Raw genomic sequence first — 21,046 nt, forward strand, 5'->3', positions numbered from 1 at the left:
AACCGTTGCCGTTCGCTTTTGTTGTGGTTACCCAGTGGAATGGCATGAAAACTACAAATAGTTGGGATGTGTTAGATATTTTTGCCTTTATTTTTACGCGCATTTTTATTGTTTTATTTATTCTTTTTTTTGGGCTTAGTTGGATGCTGCTTTGGAAATGTTGATTTTTCTGTTGTTTATTTTATTTTCACTCATGATTTTTAAATTCAGATTCCATTTATTTCTGTGGTAGTTAGCTTTGCCAGCTGTATGGGATTATAAACTACATTTTTTTCACTTCTCTCGCTGTTAGGTATCACCTTAGTGAGTTTAAGAAAAAATCCAGTATTTCTAAGTGTAATTTTCTCACCACGTGCGATTACTTATGCGCTTATGAATTGTGTCTTCTTGTTTTTCCACTTGCAGCTCATATTATTGCTCCTGCTTTCCCGGCTTCAGTGGCCCAGATTGTGGACGTGGCCCATTGTGTGAAGATCCACACACGAATATCTGCCAAAATGGTGGCACGTGCAAGTGAGTATAAAATCTATGAATGTTTTCGATGGTTTCGATACACAAAAATGTTATAATATTTAAGGTGTGAAGGGGAGAATACATTTTTTTATTCCAAGTTGTGTAAAAAAGTTTGAAAAAAGTGCGTGTAGCGCAGTACACATAACAGAAGTGAAACTTTCAAGGCAGACAGAGAAAGAGAGAGGGAGAGAGAGACAGACAGAAAGAGAGGGAAAGAATATATATCTAAATAAATTCACAACATTTGCAGAGAATACAAATAGACAAAATTGACAAAAAACGGAGAAACGGGTCGATCGCTGTAGGTAAACGCTGAACACAAACCGTAGCAACAACGCGCACTACTCCGAGCGTTTATCACCCGCACAAACGCAACGATTCCAGAACCGCAGCAAAGGCACAAATTACTGCAAGGCAATACCAATAAATCCGACGCGGAATGGATAGCACTTTATAGTACGCACAAGCACTAGCCAGAAAACGGAAATAAGCGCCAAAAAACAAAGGCCAAAAAAATTGGGACCAAAAAACGCCCCAAACAGTACGCACCAAGGAAATATAACGCCAAAAAGTAGGCACCAAAAATATATTTCCTACAAGTTTGCACCAACAAACAAGCGCCAAAAAGTAGTCATTGTTATTTCTCACTAGAAGTTAGCAGCCACAACGAAAAACTCAGGAAAAATAGCCTAAGGTGTATCTAAGATATATATAAGGTATAACTCTCTCTCTCCTTTTCCTCTACGCCATACTTTTTTTCTCTCTCGCGGAACGAAAATGCGCAAAACGTTGCATAGCCTTAAATTTTACTCTCCATTCTCGCTCGTCCATCGACGCCTGAGCAATTTCACTTCAAAAATTGATTTTTTAGTATGTCAAGTATGTCAAGCGGTGGTATGATAATGGTATGTTACTGAAAGGGTTAGGCCGCTTTAGAAACAAATTCTTGTTTCCAGCAAGAGAAGCCAAATTAAAAAAAAAGAAAGCGTCAATGAGTAATTCACGAAATTATTTCTCTTTTGTAGTTTGTTTCTGGTTTTTGTTCTTATAAAAGCAAAATACGCGCCTAAAACTACAAATCATTAATTACAACAATAAAAGCTCTATTTAATAATGTTAGAATTCTTTAAATGGTATTTGAACAAATTGCATTTTCACCATATTTTTTTCATCAGTAGAGTGAGACTCTTTTTTATCCTCATTTCACACCTATGCTCAACCCACAAAATTCCTGAAATGCTTCAAGCTCCCCTTTTTTCCTCACTCATTCATTTGTTCCCCTTATCCATTACTGCTGACATTTTACACCTCAGTTGGCAGTCATGCATGACACATTCTTTTAATTTTCTCATTACATGGACACGGGAGTGTAGTTGGGGCAGACAATGCGTCGCAATTGCAATTGACATAAAATGAACAAATTTGTTTAATAATTTAATACAGCAACTCAAACGTCAAGTAGAAAGAATTTAATGAACCGAGGCAAGCTTTAAACAAGTTTTAGGATCACTGGTTGGGTGCAGAATGAAACCAGTTTAGGATGAAAAGGCTAGAGCCATATAGTAAAATCCCCAAACCTTTTTGCATTCTCAGATAATTTGTTTTATAGCCAAAGAGAGGGAGAGAGGGAAAATGATTTACTTGAGCGCTTTTTAAAAAAATGAAAAAGAAAGGGGTTGAAATACTTATTTGAATGAAACTAGGTATTAGTTTCCGTAAATATAGCGAGATTTCTTGGGCAATATTCTTGTAGAATGTTTTATCCCATTATTCCACTCAAGATGGTGCTGTTTTGGCTCTTTTTTGTAGAAATTTGAAAAACCATGCATTTACAAGGGCGCTAGCGGGCTAAGAGTTTTTACAAAGTTAGTCTTCGAAAAATTTCGCTAGGCGTACTCTCAGACAAAACGTGTAAAAAAAGAACATAAAAGTCTACAGAATCCAAAACAGCTAATAAAAAGTTTTCCAATAAGAGGTGTCATTTTGTTAAAAGATCAACGGTTTCTTTGCATGTGTGGCACATAGCGCCGTCTTATTGAAAATAAACGTTGTCCAGATCAATACCATCCAATTCCGGCCATAAAAAAACGTTCATTTTCGAAAAAGTAAGGTCCAATGACTCCGCCGGACCATGAACCGCACCAAACAGTCTCACGTTGAGGATAGAGAGGCTTTTCAACAATAACTCTTGGAATTTCTGAGCCTCAGATTTGACAATTTTGCTTGTTGACGAAGCCACCGAGGTGGAAATGGGCCTCGTCACTCATGATGACTTTTCGATGGAATTCCGGATCATTTTCATGCATTTCAACGATCCAATCAGCAAAGACACGACGTTGTTGATGATCGGCCGGCTTGAGTTCTTGTGTTAACTGGACTTTATAAGCCTTAAGATCCAAATCTTTAGGCAAAATATGAGGTAATGACGCTTGTGAAACGATGAGGAATGGACAAATCTGGATTTTCTTCAACACTTTCGGCTTCAATACCAATATTTTCGGCTGTTCTTGAGCGACGTGCACGGGTTTTATTCTTCACATCACTAACTTGTCCCAACAGCTCGAATTTTTTCACCAATTTCTGTATTGCGGTCCGTCAAGGTGCTTCACGAATAGGTATAATTAAGAAGAAATATGTTTTAAGGAATTCTAACAGGGCATTAAAAACTGCATTATGAACTTACTGACCTGGGAATATATTCTAATTGAACTTCAAAGCTCTGTAAGGAGCAAGATGAAATCGCCAAACATATGGGCACATAAGGGGCACAAACACCTGGATAGACATATCTTTGCCAGAGAGGAAAGAGAGGAAGTAAAACTTAAAAAAAGCGGGCTAATACTAAAATTCATTGAAAAAGTTGAGAAATAAAGGGTTTTTCAATAAGGGCGGGTAGATGTTGAAATAGAATAAAACAAGCTGTGTGTGAGTTATTGACAAAATTATTTGTTTATTTGAAAGGCGCATATATGCCATTAAGTGTGGAATATGACATCATTCAAATGCCCGCCTCGGCTTCTTACGGTCGAACGGATCCGAGTGGTCCAATTTTCAATGACTCTTCCGCATAGATCAGGCTGAATTTGAGCGATGGCCTGTGTTATGTTCACCTTTAGAGCATCGGTCGATTGTGGTTTATTTGCATAGACCTGAGACTTCAAGAAACCCCACAGGAAAAAGTCTAGCGGGGTCCAATCGCATGACCTTGGTGGCCAATTCACATCACCCCTGCGAGAGATAACCTTACCCTCAATTCGTTCATGCAGAATGTCAATCGAGGCGTTTGCTGTGTGGCACGTAGCGCCGTCCTGCTGGAATCATATGTCGTCTAGGTTCATATGGTTCAATATGGGCCATAAGAAATTGGTTATCATCGTTGTGTAGCGCTCGCTGTTGACGGTGACCGCCTCACCAACGTCGTTTTCAAAAAAGTACGGATCAATGACGCCGCCGGCCCAAAATCCACACCAAACTGTAACTTTTTGAGGATGCATTATCACCTGGTGAACCTCGTGTGGATTGGTGTCGTCCCATATGCGGCAATTTTATTTGTTAACACAGCCATTCATCCAAAAATGCGCCTCGTCACTAAAGATGATTTTTCGCCCAAAACTGGGGTTCTCTTCCAAACGATTCGAAGCCCAGTCAGCGAACAAACGGCGTTGTCTATGGGCATCAACTTTGAGCTCCTGGGTCAGTTGGATCTTGTACGGGTGTAGGCCTAAGTCCCGACGCAAAATTCGCCATGTTGAAGTCTGCGAAAGGCCAAGTTCTTGTGCACGGCGAGGAATAGACTGCTTCGGGTTCTGCTGTACACTTTCACGGACCGCGGCAATGTTCTCGGCTGATCTTGCGTTCCTTGAACTTACGGGTGTTGGCTGATTGTTTACTGACCCGGTCGTCTAAAATTTGGCCACCAAACGTTGAAGAGTCGACTTTGAAGGGCCACCACGTCTACCGAAAAATGGGCGCAATGCGCGCAACGTTTGCGTTAATGAACACTCATTTTGATAATAAAGTTTTATCATTTGAACGTGCTGTTCAATCATGTAACTTGCCATGATGATTTGGCATAAACAACTGAATAACAAACAAAAGATTTGACAGATGTCACCAAAACAAAATGGCTGCCACAGGGCACGAAAATCGACCGCCGCCATTTGAAAAACCCTTTACTATGAATCCATGAAAGGGGCACAATATATCCTTCAAATCATAGTAATAAATCCCCTCGTAAAGATATTAATAAAGGTCACTTTTTGTGGAACAAGTGGGGTTTCATGAATAACACAAGAATTGCCGTATAACTTAAGGTCCTGGTGTTTTATTGTTTGCATACCCAGAAAAAAAATTTTCATTTATTCAGCTGCAGAAACCTCTGACTCTGCGGACATAGGGTCTGGCCGTCGGCTCGTAGCTGCTGCAAATTCTGGATGAATAATTTTTGATGCAACTATAGTAAAATCGCCAAATGCGGTGGACGTTCTCGTGCGGCTTTCCTGACCCGACCCCCTACTTTATGGCTTGAGAACCGGCTCTTCCGGGTCATTGAGGAATATCTTACACCAGACCAGTTCCTTGTTAACTGACTGACTATTTTAGACAAAGTCGTCGATTTTTCGAAAAATAGTTTCATTTGAGTGTTATTTTGAGTTTAGTAAAAAATAAGCTGAAAAAACAAAAATGTTTGCGATTTATTTAATGTTGAAAATTTTGTTATAGGGTTTTTAATGAGACATTTTTATACATTTTTTAATGCTTCAGGATGCTCTTTAATTTTCTCTTTTAATTTTAATTCTTTTATTTTTAGTTTTATTTTAACATTTTTTTGTGAAAAATTTTTGGAACAGAAAATTTTAAAAATTTTTGGAATAGAAAATTTTTATGTCATTTTTGGAAAACAAACAACTTTTGGTGAAGGGGGAAATATTTTTTTTGTAATCTTTGAAATTACATTCCTCTGAGTTCTTTCTTATTTTTGTCTTAAATAGCTGGGACTATTCTGAAATATCTGTTAGAGATTCATGGTAAGATTAAGTCGATGCACGCCTAAATAAAAAATAAAGCAAAATACTGCTTTAGCATATAACGTTCCTTTGCAAATCAATTCAAACTGCAAACTTTCCTTTTTTTAGTGTACATTTATGATAAGCCATTTTTTTCTTTAACCAGCTTGCCCTTCATTTTAATAAATACGCCTTTCGCATGCAAATTCTCGGCATTTTTGATTAGAATATCAAAATTAAACCTTTGGTGCTTTAAAAGCGTCAATTTGCAACTAAAAAAACTAATATTTTCTTATATCTATCGCGATGGTGCAAAGCTGTAAAACTTATCCCGCTTTGGCATTTCAAACATTTTTTAAATTTATTTCGCGTGAATTTGCATAAATAAAGAGAGCAAGAAAGTCAAATGAAAGAAAAAGTGAAAGCTAAAATGGTGCAAGAAACAATCGCATAAGTTTCGTGCAATAAAATATTCATTAACAAGCAAAAGTCGCACAAATTGAAGACGTAGCAGGCGTAAGTCGGTATCAGGACAAGTTAGGGTGAAAGAATGAGGACTGAGTGAATAATTGTAAAAAGCTTCGCTGATACTTCTTTGAAAAGGTAGGGAAAGTAAAAACTGGCAAAATGCAAATGTGGTGAAACAATGTCAAAAAACCGCAGATCGCTTACTTTTAAAAACGCAAGGGGAAAGGCTAAGAAACTAGTTGGTATGAACAGTGGCGGGTATAGAAATGTTTATGTTAGGTTGCCCAAACGCTATTGGAAAGTTGGAAAAATATTACGCTGGTTTGGTGCTACCGGACATCATTGTTGAGTTAAAATAGAGATCTCACAATGCGAATTAAATAATTTCAGATTATTTATTTAAGATAATTTAGGATTATTTGCTGCTGTGTTTAGAATAAAAAATGTCAAGTTGTAAAAAATAGCAGTAAGTGATAAATACAAAGTTTTAGAATATGATAAAAAAAACTTAATTTTGAAGAATATCTTTAAGAAATTTGTGTTTAATATATCTGCATTGAAGCCCTAGAGCGACCTGAAAATATTAACATTTTTGATATATTTTTTTTCAACAGTAATGAGATTTTTTCACTCGAGTCTCCAATTGCTGTTTCCATTCTATAAGCCTTCGACTGAGATGCTTGAGAACGTTGCCTTCTTGTAAAATCCAGAGTTTGCAGGTCCAAATATCTTTTCAGCTGACAACTGTAACGGTTTTTGCTCAATTTATTCATCACAACTGTATTGAAATTGATGGTAAACACAAATAAACGACCAAATCCAATTTCCTAGAAACAGCCCCAAACATGAATCCTAACTGAATGCTTAGCACTTGTTGATCATCGGCAGTTTTCCAGGACTGACGTGTGCAACTATTTGGCCAAAAGGAAGATTAATCCGTGCATATTACGTTCGCAAAATTCCGTTCAGGATTTGCCTAGGTCAATGCAAGTATTTAAATAATGTGCCCCGGAATTTTTGTTTTTCTGCACGTAAACGTCCCCGAATCGTGTCCTTTGATACGTTAGCACCACTTTGGTGGTGACATATGGAGACATATTTGAGAGTTGAGGTGAATAGAAAAGAATGATTTTTAAAATTCATAATTCCAGAGTCCAAAATTTGTAGAGAGAAATTTGTAAGAATAATTAAAATAAAACTTATAAAACTAATAAAAAAGGTTTTTATTGTAGTTATACTAAAAACTCAATAGAAGCCGACGCAATCTACAAAAATAGATTTTTACTTTCAGTTTTCATTGTAAATTCGGAATTTGTTAATCATTTTTATTGCATATTGAACATGGATATCATAGATTCGATTTTCAGTAACAGCGAAGTTATGAATTTTCGAAAATAAGCCATCCAAGCCGGAACTAAAAAATTGCGAAATGGTTATCATCCCTATTTTCAAAACACAAAAAAAACAAAAACAAATAGGACTCAGAAAATGAAGAATAAAAACATTATTCTTATTATAATTTGTGATGAAATTGCAGTCCCAAATTTTCATTTTTGAAAATGAGTTTCCGAACAAAAGCTCACTAAGTCATCAATACTTTAAGTGCATCTATTTCCAAAAAAAAATAGAAACAAAATCCCTGAATCTTTTTCTTCCATTTAGGTTGATAACTTAAAAAAAAAGTGCGTGTAGCGTAGTGCACATAACAGAAGTGAAACTTTCAAGGCAGACAAAGAAAGAGGGAGAGACCCGAGAGAGAATGAGAGAGAGAGAGAGACCTGAGAGAGAATGAGAGAGAGAGAAAGAGAGAGAATGAGAGACCTGAGAGAGAATGAGAGAGAGAGAAAGAGAGAGAATGAGAGAGAGAGACCTGAGAGAGAATGAGAGAGAGAGAAAGAGAGAGCGAGAGAGATGAAGATTATATATCTAAATAAATTCACAACATTTGCAGAGAATACAAATAAACAAAATTTACAAAAAATGGAGAAGGGTCGGCCGGTGTAGGTAAACACGGGACACAAACCGTGGCATTATCACTCGCGTACTCCGAGCGTTTATCACCCACACAAACGCAGCGATTCCAGGACCGCAGCAACGGCACAAATTACCGCAAGGCAATACCAATAAATCCGACCCCGGAATGGAAAGCACTTTATAATACGTACAAGCACTACCCAGGAAACGAAAATAAGCGGCAAAAAGTAGGCACCAAAAAAAAAAATGCCAAAAAAATTGGGACCAAAAAACGCCCCAAACAGTAGGCACCAAAGAAATATAACGCCAAAAAGTAGGCACCAAAAAAATATTTCCTACAAGTTTGCACCAACACACAGGCGCCAAAAAGGAGGCAGTGTTATTTCTCACTAGAAATTAGCAACCAAAAGGAAAAACTCAGGAAAAGTAGCTTAAAGTGCATCTAAGATATGTAAGAAAGTATCTCTCTCTCTCTCCTTTTCCTCTACGTTATATCTGTTTTCTCTTTCGCAGAACGAAAATTTCCAGAACGTTGCATCGCTTTCAAATTTTACTCTCCATTCTCGCTCGTCCATCGACGCCTAAGAATTTCCGTTTGAAAACATTAATAATGGGACGGCTAGAATTTTAGTTTAAGAAATAACAGAAAAGCATCAGAAAATGTAATTTTTCCAAGTGACAATATATTTATGTCCTTCACTGTATGCAAGTGAAAGCTTAAGTAAACATTACCGCATTTTCCGCAGGCGAAGTTTAGGAATAAATGAAACTATTTTTCACTAAAGTTTGGTTGTTTAAGAATCCAGTCGAAAAGAAACGTTTAGATTGGGGCTTCAAGCATGCACTTCTTTCAAACTGTTTCGCGCTCCCTTTTATTCATACATGAGCACTTTTGTCGACACCTTCTTTAGGTTTCTCCTTTACCCTCTGCGCACTCTTTCCACTTTTTGGCATTACGCAGCTTCTACTGAAATTCGCTTCCTCCTGAATATTTGATCGACGTTTTTTAGTTGGTACCCTCACGCCACGCAGCCCCAATTCCACAGCGCTGAATTTATTATATCCTTTCTGTGGCTGCATACAGGCTTTCTTCATTACTCTTCGGCTTGTTTGTTTTCAATTTTAGTGTCGTTTTATTTTCGCATTCTTTCCATATACTCCTATACTCATAAATTTACACTGGCAGAACAGATTTCAATTTTTAAAAGTGAAAATTTGCGCTCGTAAATAACGTACACACAAACATTTGTATACCCAAGAATGCTCAGTCCTTACTGGTGTTGCTTGTGCTATTGCCTATAGTAAGAACAAACCGCGCCACATAGCCAAGTGAATCGTAGCACCACAACTGCAATACAATCGCTTTCACATACTTACATACATACATACATACATTCGTACACGCACAGAATATTTCTTGTTTATGCATGCCGCTTCCCAAAAATGTTCGTACATAATATTATTGTATTTGTATTTTTTTCGCCTGTTTTGCATTTTATTTCATTGCCTTTTCACTTTTCCACTTTTGCCTTACTGACTTTTGCCGCCTTGGGAATATTACATTACTCTCCTTTGATATTACTCATACGCCACGTTGCACTAAAACACCCACGACGCGCTTATTCGACAAAGTTAACCAGTTGCCTTTCCCGTCATATTTTTTTTTGTGCGGATTAAATTAAATTGTAATAAAATTTTTATTTTCCTTTGCGCTAAGGGCAAATGTGCAAGCATAAAAAATGCTAAATTGTATTTATGTATTATTGAGTGCATGTGATTGTGTGTCGGCCGACCAAGCACAGCAGCATCTCTTTCGTGTGATATATGGCAAAAGTCAATTGTGCTGACAGCTTGTCGGACCCATTGCCCTACTGACGACAATCACTTGCGCGCTGGTCGGCTCCCTGGTTGGCTGGCTGGTTTGTTGTTTTTGCCAACTGATTGACTGGCAGACTGCTGGAGTGGCACTCTGCCGCTTCTCAATGACAGACAGGCTGATGTTATGTTGAGCTGCGTTTCATGCCATTTTATTTTATTTGCATAGATTTATTTTTCATCTCGATATTGTGTTTTTTGGCTGCAATCTCTTTGTGTACTGGCTGACATATGCCGTACCAGCTGAGAATCTCCTTTCAGTTTGTGTTAATATTGGATTGAAGTGCAGACACGTACAAGTGTTAATACGCGAATAATGTTTGGTTGAATGGACATACTCTCACACATATACATATGTAAAATTATAATATAAGAGCAAAATTTCTTTGGCAATATGCATTGACACGCAAGAGTGATTGCTCCAAAGGTTACATTTGATCAGATAGAAGCATCAAATTTTTTACGAAATTCAATAAATAATAACAATTTGTGTGTGCATATAATTGACGCGTGCACCCTTTTGGGTGTTTGGCCGAGCTACTTCTCCTATTTGTGGTGTGCGTCTTGATGTTGTTATACAGGAAGGGACATGGAGGGACCTACAGTTTCAAGTAGACTCCGAATTGTAGATATTTTTTATGAGGAGCCTTTTCGCGTTTATCAACCGCACAGATCTGGTCTATTGCAGTATGAGGCATGGCGGTTTCGAGACTCTAATTAGAAAACAACTGAGTGCGGGAATTGATTGTCCAATTCTTAGTCGTACAAAAATTCTGAAACCTCCGCCAGGAGAGTAAGATGGGAAAATTGGTTAAGTTGCAAGGGAATTATTTAGTTTCCAGTAAAAGTGATAGGTGGCCGCCACAGCCGAATGAGTTGGTGCGTAACTATCATTCGTAATTCACAGAGAAAACGTAGGTTCGAATCTCGGTGAAACAGCAAAATTAATAAAAACATTTTTCTAATAGCAGCCGCCCCTCGGCAGGCAATGGCAAACCTCCGAGTGTATTTCTGCCATGAAAAAGCTCCTCATCAAAATATCTCCCGTTCGGAGTCGGCTTGAAACTGTAGGTCCCTCCATTTGGAAAACCACATCAAGACGCACTCCACAAATAGGAGGAAGAGCTCGGCTAAACACCCAGAGAGGATGTACGCGCCAATTATATACAATATATGTATATAAAGCTGATAGGTGACCTAATCATTCACCCTGTTGAAGGCTAAGTGATTTGTCGCTTACATCCGTAGATCGTTTGTACCGAGGTGGTTAAAAAAATTCAATTTCAAAAAAATTCAGTGGCTGCGTCGGCGCTATATTTGAATGCTCATTATACTTAATTCTAGCATGACGTGGGCACCAATAATTTTTACTGCGTATATAATATTTCTTATCATATTGATAAGTACTAGATCATTTCTTGGGTTCTGCAAGGCTTCAGTAACTAATTAGCAGCTCTGCTCTAGGAACACTCACAGAGAAAATGCTTAGTGCTATCTACTCCTCTAAGCAAGGCAAGAAAATCGGGTCCTCAATGATTTCATTGGTGGTCACATGCTGACCCCATGGATTGCGTCCTGTAATAATACCGACCACCAACCGAACGTTCTTTTTTCTCAGGTTTTAGAAGAAAATTAGACAGTTTTTTGTTCGGACTTGTCACACAACACTTTGCAGTTCTGCAGCGTTCTAGACTGAATCATCGCTCCTTATGTATCGTAAATTGCATACATAATAGCTGATACAATTCATGATTCCTGTAGAACTGATTTCGATTATTGTTTCTGGTCCCTGTGGTGAACCCACTGATCCGCAGTTGACCAAATCATCGGCAATTTCATTTCCTTGAAGACCGCGGTGTTTTGGAACCCATATAAGAACAAACTTATTCTGTCTTGATGTCAAACCGCGATTAAGGCTCTGACGACGCCATAATGCAGGAAGAAATTAGTCAACTCCTGTAAAGAGCAGATCAAATCTCTTGGATGTGCAGGTAACATTTCTCTGATCTGGGTTCCAGAACATAGGAACATAGAGAAAAATGAAATTGCCGATGAGCTTGCCAGGAAGGGGAGGGATGTCAGAGACCTCCTACCCGGACATCGGCATCCCCCTGACAGTTGTTAAAAGGAACTAATTTCTCAAGAAAGCACAGAAAAGATGCAGCTCTATCTCTTCATGTACTATTTCGAAAAACATTTGGCCCCAATACGATTTATGAAGAACTCAGAAAGTCATTTGGACTCCTCGCCATTCAACTTACAAACTCGTAGCTGTATTCACCAGTCACTGGACGATCGGCACACACGCGGAAAGGCTAGGGTTACCATTGAACTCCCATAAAGAAGCTGTGGAGACCTTTGAGAGAAGGCAATTAATGACCACTTTCTCCATAAATGTGCGGGTTTGGCAGCTGGACGATTAAGGTAACTAAGTGCTCCTTTCTTCGACAGCCTGGGGCAGTACGCCAACCTAAATCCCATCAATCTCCTCTTTTATATCAACAGCTCTGGCTGGCTGTCGACATCTGCCTGTTGGTGGTCTCGTAATGGTATCAAAACGGCGCTTTAGTGCTACTTGAGGATTTCCACACTGGCTCTTCAGCCATTTCACATACCTGTCTTGCAACATAATTAAGCTTTTTCTCCCATTCTTTAACAATTTTAGCATTTTCCAGAGCTTTCAGTGCAGTCTGACTGTCACCAAAGTTTCTAAACTGTTTTCCGTACCATCTCTTCGCAATTATCCATTCTGCTACTTTCAGAATGGCAAAATGCCCATTCAAAATTTCCGTTTAGAAAACAGTTGTCGTTTCTCTCATAACGTATTTATTACTATTACTATATTTTAAGTGTTATCTGGCTCCAGAACCTATTTCATTCTTGGGCTCATTGGTAAATAAAATATCCGTTAATTTTCTTTGAATGGTCAAGTCGCATTTCTGCGGAAAAAAGTTGTTTAACGCGCGCGGTAAGATGACCTAGTCTCAAAATAGGCCTCGCCTGAGGAAGTTAAAGTTTAGATCTCCCTAATTACAAAGTGAGACGGATTTTTTTTCATATTTTCTTAGGAATTTCTAAAGCTCATCAAGCGTGAAATAATGCGTGGCGGAATGGCGGACATGTAGGAATATTTTGACTCCTGGTTGTGAATGACAATTTGGACGACTGTTTCGGCTAAACAATCGGTAAAACTATAGTTTCTATCAGCACAAGATGAGGCTTTTTGTGTAGATTTTTATATTTCTTCCAACTTACAGTGATTTAAAGGGTGGTTAAATTTCAAGGGCCGATGTTGAATGTGAACCACACCTAAACGTCAACGACACCGTTGGACTTCTTTCTTTGGGGTTATTTGAAAGAAAAGGTGTACGTTGATAAGCCAGCAACAATTCAAGAGCTAAATGATGAGATAATTCGGCACATTAACGGCATAGAATCTTAATTATGCCTCAGCGTCATCGAAAATTTGAGCCATCGGATGGAGGTGTGCCGCTGAGGCCGCGGCGGCCATTTGGCCAATGTTTTGTTCCATACATAATTAGGTCATACCAATATTATCATAATGAAGGGAAGTGATAATAATTTTCTAAAAAAAATGTATTTTATTCAAAATCAACACCGGCCCTTGAAACTAAACCACCCTTTATAAGCGACTGTCGCTACTTGTAGACGCTTTAATTTTACTCTCCCAATAACACAATTAAAATAAAGTATTTGTGCACATTTCAAAAATTCGCTTCAGCGAAACGCACAACAATTCAGTGGGGAGGGATTGGGTTGACTGTTGCTTTTAAATATTCATTTATTTACATTTGCCCCTTTGTTTCCACAAACAAACAACAATACTGGAAGTAATGCACTTAAGTGCATAAATTAAATATCGTGAAGTCAGGCTGAAAACAAAAAACAAAAAAATTCCACTTGCCATCGAACCTTAACTTTTGCAATCCCGTCGCCAAAAGAGTGCAGAAGATTGGTTATTATTGAGAGATAACCACGAAAAAGTATATTTCACAGTCAGATAAACAACCAGAATTCCTAAGAGTACTCGTATGCTGTGCCATACAGACAGGAAAGTAACTGTAAACACACTTGCATACACACACTTAAACTAGTTAACATATCCGCACATCTATAGTGAGTATTCTTACGTGAACACTTCTCATTTTTTTCCTTTTCTTCTTCGCAGACATATCGGCGATGCAGCAATTACGTGCCACTGCCCGAGCGGTTTTAAAGGCACCAAATGTGAAATCCCGGAGATAAACGAAATAACGAGGGGTAAGTGCGTTTGTGTGAATATGTGAGTGAATGTTTGCTGGCATGTCACGCGTGTGCAAGTAAATATTTATGTTTCGGTTCATTACTACACGCGGAAAGCTCTGAATACATATTTTTTTTTTGTAATTTTCTTATATTTTATTCATTCTCACTGTTGTAGTTGGAAACTGCGGTAAAGCACGTGTTGGTGCTGGTGTTAAAATTAATTGGCTTTAAAATTCAACCAGATAATGTTGTCACTGTCGCAAGCGGTGAAGACAGTCAGCAGACGCCGAAAGTAGTAAAACGCCACAAGCAATTGTAGGCTGTCAGCGGCGTAGTCAGTTGTCTTCTGTTCGCATGACAGTCCCAAACCGCTGCTATGCTGTGCTGTGCTATGGTATGCTGCATACCGTCCATGCACTCCCATGGTTGACCAGCAACGCCGGCTGGGACATTAAGCAGTTACGCACACGCATTGGTGTTTTTTATTTAATTAAGAAAATAATTAAGCACTCATAAATTTACAAGCATGCCAATACAGGCAAGCGTGCTTGCAACAGGCAAGTTGAGGCTGCATGGCGCGCCTGCAAATACGCTTCGAATAAATATTACGTATACGCCATGGGCACACCTACCATACATATGTGTGTACGTAAGTATAGCCACAGCCACTTGCACACGCCTTCAACTGCATTTACATGCTTTGCAGTCTCTCGTAATTTGCTGCCGTTCAGTATCCATAGCGAGAATAAAGTCACATTTTAAGGTTAAAGTCACTCGCACGCCAACATTTTCCTTTATTTAATTTATTTTCCTGCTTTCAGTCGCAGTCATTTATTTTATGTTATGTCTTGTTTGTTTTCGGTAAAGTGCATAAGAAGATTTATTGTGAGAAAAAATGTTACATGCGACGTGCTTCCACTTCAAGCAACGTGTGCGTTGATTTATGTACTCTCATGTGCTAAAGTGAGTGTGTGTGTGTGAGTGTACACGTAATGCAATGAAGCGCAAAATAAAGTCACCAAAGCGATGAAGTGTGATATGAAAAATGTTTTCATTAAAAATATTTTCAGAACTGTAATGTGTGCCTGAATAAACTTGGTTATAATTCAAGATATTACTAATATTGGGAACCAATAGAAACACAGTAAATGGAATAAATGAATGAATAAAAAGCGAATAATTTAGAATAAAATCATAAATTTTGAAAATGTTACTGAATTGAGGAAAAAGGAGAAATAAGTACGGCTAAAAGTAGAATAATATTAAAATTCGTAAACATTTTTCTAAAAGTGGAAACGAATAAAAAAATATTATATAAAAAAGTAGAATATTATTAATAAATAAAATATTAAACATACAAAAATAATAAAATAAAAATATTCTTAAAAATTGGAAGCAAATAAAAACAAATTAACAGTATTAAACTGACTCAAAATATTACCAAAATTAGAAACAAAGGAAAAACATGAAAAACTGAAATGAATTAAAATATTAAAAAATGTTATTACAATTGGCACTAAATTAAACAAAGGGCGGAAATAACTAATAATATTAGAAAGTCAAAAAATATTTTTAAATTAAAATAAAGTAATTAAACTAAATAAAAATTAAAGCTATATTATATATAGGTTTTTTATGGCAGAAATACACTCATAATATTTATATTATATTCATATTTAGAATTTTACTAAAACTGTAAAAAAAAAACTCAAAACATAACAAAATTGTTCGAAATATTACTTAATGTGGACTGAAAAATGAGAAAAGAAAGAAAACAACATTCAAAAATTTTAAATTATTCTTAAAATTATAGACAAATAAAAAAACTAAATGCAAAAATTGAGATAATATTGAAATGCTAAGTAGGATACTATTAATATTAAGCAAAATATTACCAAAAATAACAATAAAATACAATACTTCAAAATAAATATCGCTGAATTGAAAACATAAAAAAAACTTATTATGTGGAGCTTCAACCATGTGTCGGTGTTGGTCGAATCCAAAGTGGCGCGCCAGCTATTTCTTCCTGCGGTCGTTAGTGCCAGTTGGAAATCTTGAGTGTAGACAGATCCTGAAGCACTTGGTCTTTCCAACGGAGATGTGGTCTTCCTCTTCCACGCCTTCCTTTTTTGGGGTACCGTGTCATATCAAGGTAGACAAAGTCCTTCACAACTTCGAATTGTTAGTTGTCAACACTGTCATATTATCCAAGACGCGAAGACTCCCTGTGTATTGACAGCAGGTATTTTATTTTACCGTCATTCACTGCAGGACCCACATTGCTTGCCTTTCTCTTTAAACTGGAGTATGCCGCATACAGCGCGGTTGTTATCGCCGATAGTGGCGATGTCGTCTAGCATATGCCGACACCATCAATGACGACCAAAAAAACAAAATATTAAGCATACTAACCCAAAATACTACTAAAATTAAACAAAATAAAATAAAATAAAGGATAACCATAAAAATTTGTGTAGATTGAAATATTTAAAATGTTTACTAAATATGGAAAAACGAATGACTCGAAAAAAAGAAACACTCAAATTTATTCAAAATATTACTAAAAATGAAAAAATAAAAAATTAAAAAAACAAAACTACAAAAATAAATAAATAAAACTGAATTGAAAAATATAAAATTATTCAAAATTGTATTACTTAAATTGGAATCGAATAGGAAATTAGAAAAACATAAGAGCAAAATCAACGAAAACAAGGTTTAGAAAAATATACAGTTCATTCAAAATATTACTCATAGTGAAAATAAATAAAAACAAACATATAAACCAGTTAGAAAACTATTAAAAGAATACATATATCAGGCAAATAGAAAATGTCAATAAACTAGTGGTATTAAAATTACTCAAAATATTATCAAAATGGAAATAAAAGCATGGAAAGCAGAATAGTGTAAATTATTGGGAATAAATTTCGGCGTTTCTTAGCTAAAGCTACAAATTATTTAAACAATTAAATAATACATGACACTATGTGAAGTAAAGGGCTTTTCAATTGGCGCGGGTCGATTTTGGCGCCCTGTGGCAGCCATTTTCATCTGTCAAATCTTTTGTTTATTATTAGTTGTTTATGCCAAATCATCATGACAAGTTACACGATTGAACAGCACGTTCAAATGATAAAACTTTATTATCAAAATGAGTGTTCATTAACGCAAACGTTACGCGCATTGCGCCCATTTTTCGGTAGACGTGGTGGCCCTTCCAATTTCTTATGGCCCATATTGAACCATATGGACCTAGACGACATGTGGTTTCACCAGGACGGCGCTACGTGCTACACAACAAACGCCATTTTATTCCATTTCAACATCTACCCGCCCTTATTGAAAAACCCTTTATATGCCATTGGAAGCTACAACTTTACTCCATCTTTCAGCCAGCATACGGATTCCTTTGACGAAAAATTTGAGTTCTTTTGACTTGATCCATTCATTGAGCCGGTTTGCGTTGCTCTCGTAAGAAGTGAACCGCTCTCCAGTAATGGCTGTCTGCATTGATCGGAACAGATGGTAATCCGAAAGTACAATGTCTGGGGAATATAGAGGATGGGGCAAGATTTCCCAATTAAGTCGCTTTAAATATTTCTGACCGTTCCATTTTGGCCGCTTATTCTTAGAGAACTCGATTCAACCGCATTAGCTGTAGTTGGTAGCGATCGCCACTGATAGTTTCAGATGGTTTAAGGAGTTCATAATATATTACACCCTTATGATCCCATCTGATACACAACATAACCTTTGAAGCATAAATATTTTTTCTCGCTGTCGTTGGACCTGATTCATCTGGTTGGCTCCAACACTTCCGACATAATAGATCCATTTTTCATCGCCAGTGACGATGCAATGCAGAAAACTGTTTAATTTCTGCCATTCAAGAAGCATCTCACACGTCAGCAAATGTGTCTCGATATCGCTCTCTTTCAGTTGATGTGGCATCCCATTACCTGCTTTCTGGACCATTCCCATCGCTAGCAATCGTATACCGACAGTTGATCTGTCAACATCCAACTCTTTTGAATATCAACTTGAGACCTCAAATCACCGGTATATTACTAGAGCGAAAACAAAAATAGTATGAGCAGCGAACCCCCTTTAACGAAGGCGGAAACTTATTTCCTTACCGAATACAATATTTTATAATATTCATAAACTTTGAACAAATAGAAAATCAAACAAAAAATTTGTAATATACATATAAGTATATTAAAACTATTCAAAATGTTGGGGAAAAGTAGTAATGAAAAAAATATTATTGGAGGCCGTAAACTAAACTGAATCTAGTCGCTTTGAACAAGTTCAACATTTTTTTTTTTTTTTTTTAATACTTTAATTAATTATCACTTACTTAAATTACGGGTGGTAGTGTTATCTGAAAATGCTAATATATTAAAATATCAAAGTATCTCAATTGGATATTGGACAGTTAAACGTTTATAAATTATAATATATTGGTTTCAGGAACCGAATAGAATTTGTAATACCCAGTTTGTTGCACTATCCAAGTTTGAAGAGATATTTAAAAAAAAGTGCCGTCAACAGATTGACGTTTCCTCAGCAGTCCGCCAGGGCAGCTACTTTAGATTGATTTTGTTTTCATTATTTATAAATGATTTTTTTGTTTCCGAGAAGTTTTTAGTATTTCTTGAAACTTTTGGAGTCAAATGACCTGCTCGGAGGAAGGTTATTTCTATAAACAGCTGAGCTGTTCAGCCAGCTTCTTTATATAAAAAATTCCTTCTTTATTTTCTATTTAAGTCGTGAGAAGCTAGATTAACTCAATTAACCTTCGGTAGACGACACCAGTGTGTAGTTCGCGTACATTGCTTGCATACAGAGTCAACGCCAGAAAAAAGTGTACACCATAGGACACTATCATCGTCATCAAAATCAATCATTTCATCATCCAAATCAGTTAAAAGATTTTGCATCTCCCTTTCTTATAGTGGCCGACTTCTAGACCAAATTGCCATTATTGCTCTAAAAAGAAGTCCTTCCTTATAGAGATGGAATTAAAAAACATAAAAATTTAACTTGGCTAAAATTTAGCAAATATATTTACGTAGGCGGCCGCCGTAGCCGAATAGGTTGGTGTGTGACTACCATTCGGAATTCGCAGAGAGAACGTAGGTTCGAATCTCGGTGGAACACTAAAATTAAGAAAAACTTTTTTCTAATAGCGGTCGCCCCTCGGCAAGCAATGGCAAACCTCCTCATAAAAATATCTGTCGTTAGGAGTCGACTTGAAACTGTAGGTCCCTCCATTTGTGGAGCAACATCAACACACACACCACAAATAGGAGGAGGAGCTCGGCCAAACCCCCAAACCGGGTATACGTGCCAATTATATATATATATATACATATATATATAGAGAAAAAAATACTTCGGAAAACTCTCTTGGACTTCTGAAAACTACAATATATAAACTAAAAGAGTAGGAAAAAATAGCAAATTTATATAAATTTTTTAGTGAATTTCCAAATAGTTAGTTGGTTTTTGTTGTCGTATGCACTATGTTTTTATAAATTTAAAATATATGGGAGGTTGAATTAGTTTTAAAGGTTTTTTTTCGAAGATTTGGGGCTTTATTGTGAAAAAACGGTACAAAATATTTTATTTGAAGTATTGGCCATCGCTAGCTACAACTTTCGCCCATCTTTCGGACAATTTCCGGATGCCGTTTCTCCAAAATTTTGGCCGCTGCTTGGCTATCCATGACTCAACCCATATTTTGGTAGCCTCGTACGAGGAGAACCGCTGGTCCGCCAAATCGAGACTCATATGCCGGAACAAATGATAATCGGATAATCTGGACTATTCGGCGGGTGGGGTAACACTTCCCAGCCAAGCGTTCCAAGGTATTTTTTGACAGGTTGAGCAACATGCGGCCGAGCGTTGTCATGTTGCAAAATAACCTTGTCGTGCCTTTTTCCGTTTCCGGCCGTTTTTCTTTCAATGCCCGGCTTAAACGCATCAATTGCAGCTGCAATGGAAATTTAATAGTATTTCTAAGGAAGAATTTATAGCTGAATAATAGAATTGAATATACATTTATTTATTATTATATAAATTTGTTAGTGAATTACCAATTAGTTAGTTGGTTTTTGTTGTCGTATGCACTATGTTTGTATAAATTTAAAAAAATAAATAAATAAATAGTAAAAACTTTTCAATATGTCGTGTAAACTTTCTTTAGACACGGACAGTATGTACGTACGTATATATATTGGGAGGTTGAATTAGTTTTAAAGGTGACACACAGATGGCGCTATTTATCACTTTATCGCGTTGGCAATACTGAATATATATTCATGACAAAGCCTCATCCCTAGGTTTTGTTTATCAGTATCTGTCATTTCGCTGAAGTATAAACAACGCAGTGTTTTCGTGCTCCGAGTATGTCAACTTTCGTGCCGTCAAAACGCAATTTGCGGGAAGCTTTGCTTTTCTGCTTCAATTTGAAAAAAAAATACAGCCCAAGCCCGTGAATTGCTGCAGGAGGCCTACCCAGACCATACTCCGTCGATTTCAACATGGTTTCGACGATTCAAAAGTGGTGATTTTCACACCAACCCATTCTATTATTCAGCTATAAATTCTTCCTTAGAAATACTATTCAATTTCCATTGCAGCTGGTGAGTTCTTAGCAAATTCATACCCTTCACTACACTTCCATTAAACTACTATTGGATTCTCGAGCAGGATGAGCGCTTCCACTAAAACGTTTTCTCATATCATTCACGTGAGCCCATAAGTAGACGAAACCATAAAGAGTATGTTCCGAAATTCAATTTGATGTGATAACCTGTGAAATTGTTGCGACACTTATTGTAACAGCAGCCGTCAATCGAACAGCTTCCCAACTGCTACCAACATTACTCTGATTGTCATATGCACAGACGCACATACATACATACATATTG

At 37.0% G+C, this 21,046-nt stretch overlaps 1 protein-coding gene across 1 annotated transcript in view; it reads left to right on the top strand.

The window, feature by feature from the left end:
* The window catches only part of LOC128863580 (uncharacterized), a 100,074-nt gene that overhangs the window by 70,823 nt on the left and 8,205 nt on the right, over window positions 1-21,046 (top strand). Inside the window, exons 2-3 of the mRNA XM_054102811.1 lie at window positions 406-513; window positions 14,026-14,117. Of these exons, the coding sequence (XP_053958786.1) occupies window positions 406-513; window positions 14,026-14,117 (200 nt within the window). The remainder of the gene's footprint in view (window positions 1-405; window positions 514-14,025; window positions 14,118-21,046) is intronic.

This window comes from Anastrepha ludens, chromosome 5 (assembly GCF_028408465.1).
Source record: "Anastrepha ludens isolate Willacy chromosome 5, idAnaLude1.1, whole genome shotgun sequence".
Taxonomy (NCBI): Eukaryota; Metazoa; Arthropoda; class Insecta; order Diptera; family Tephritidae; genus Anastrepha; species Anastrepha ludens.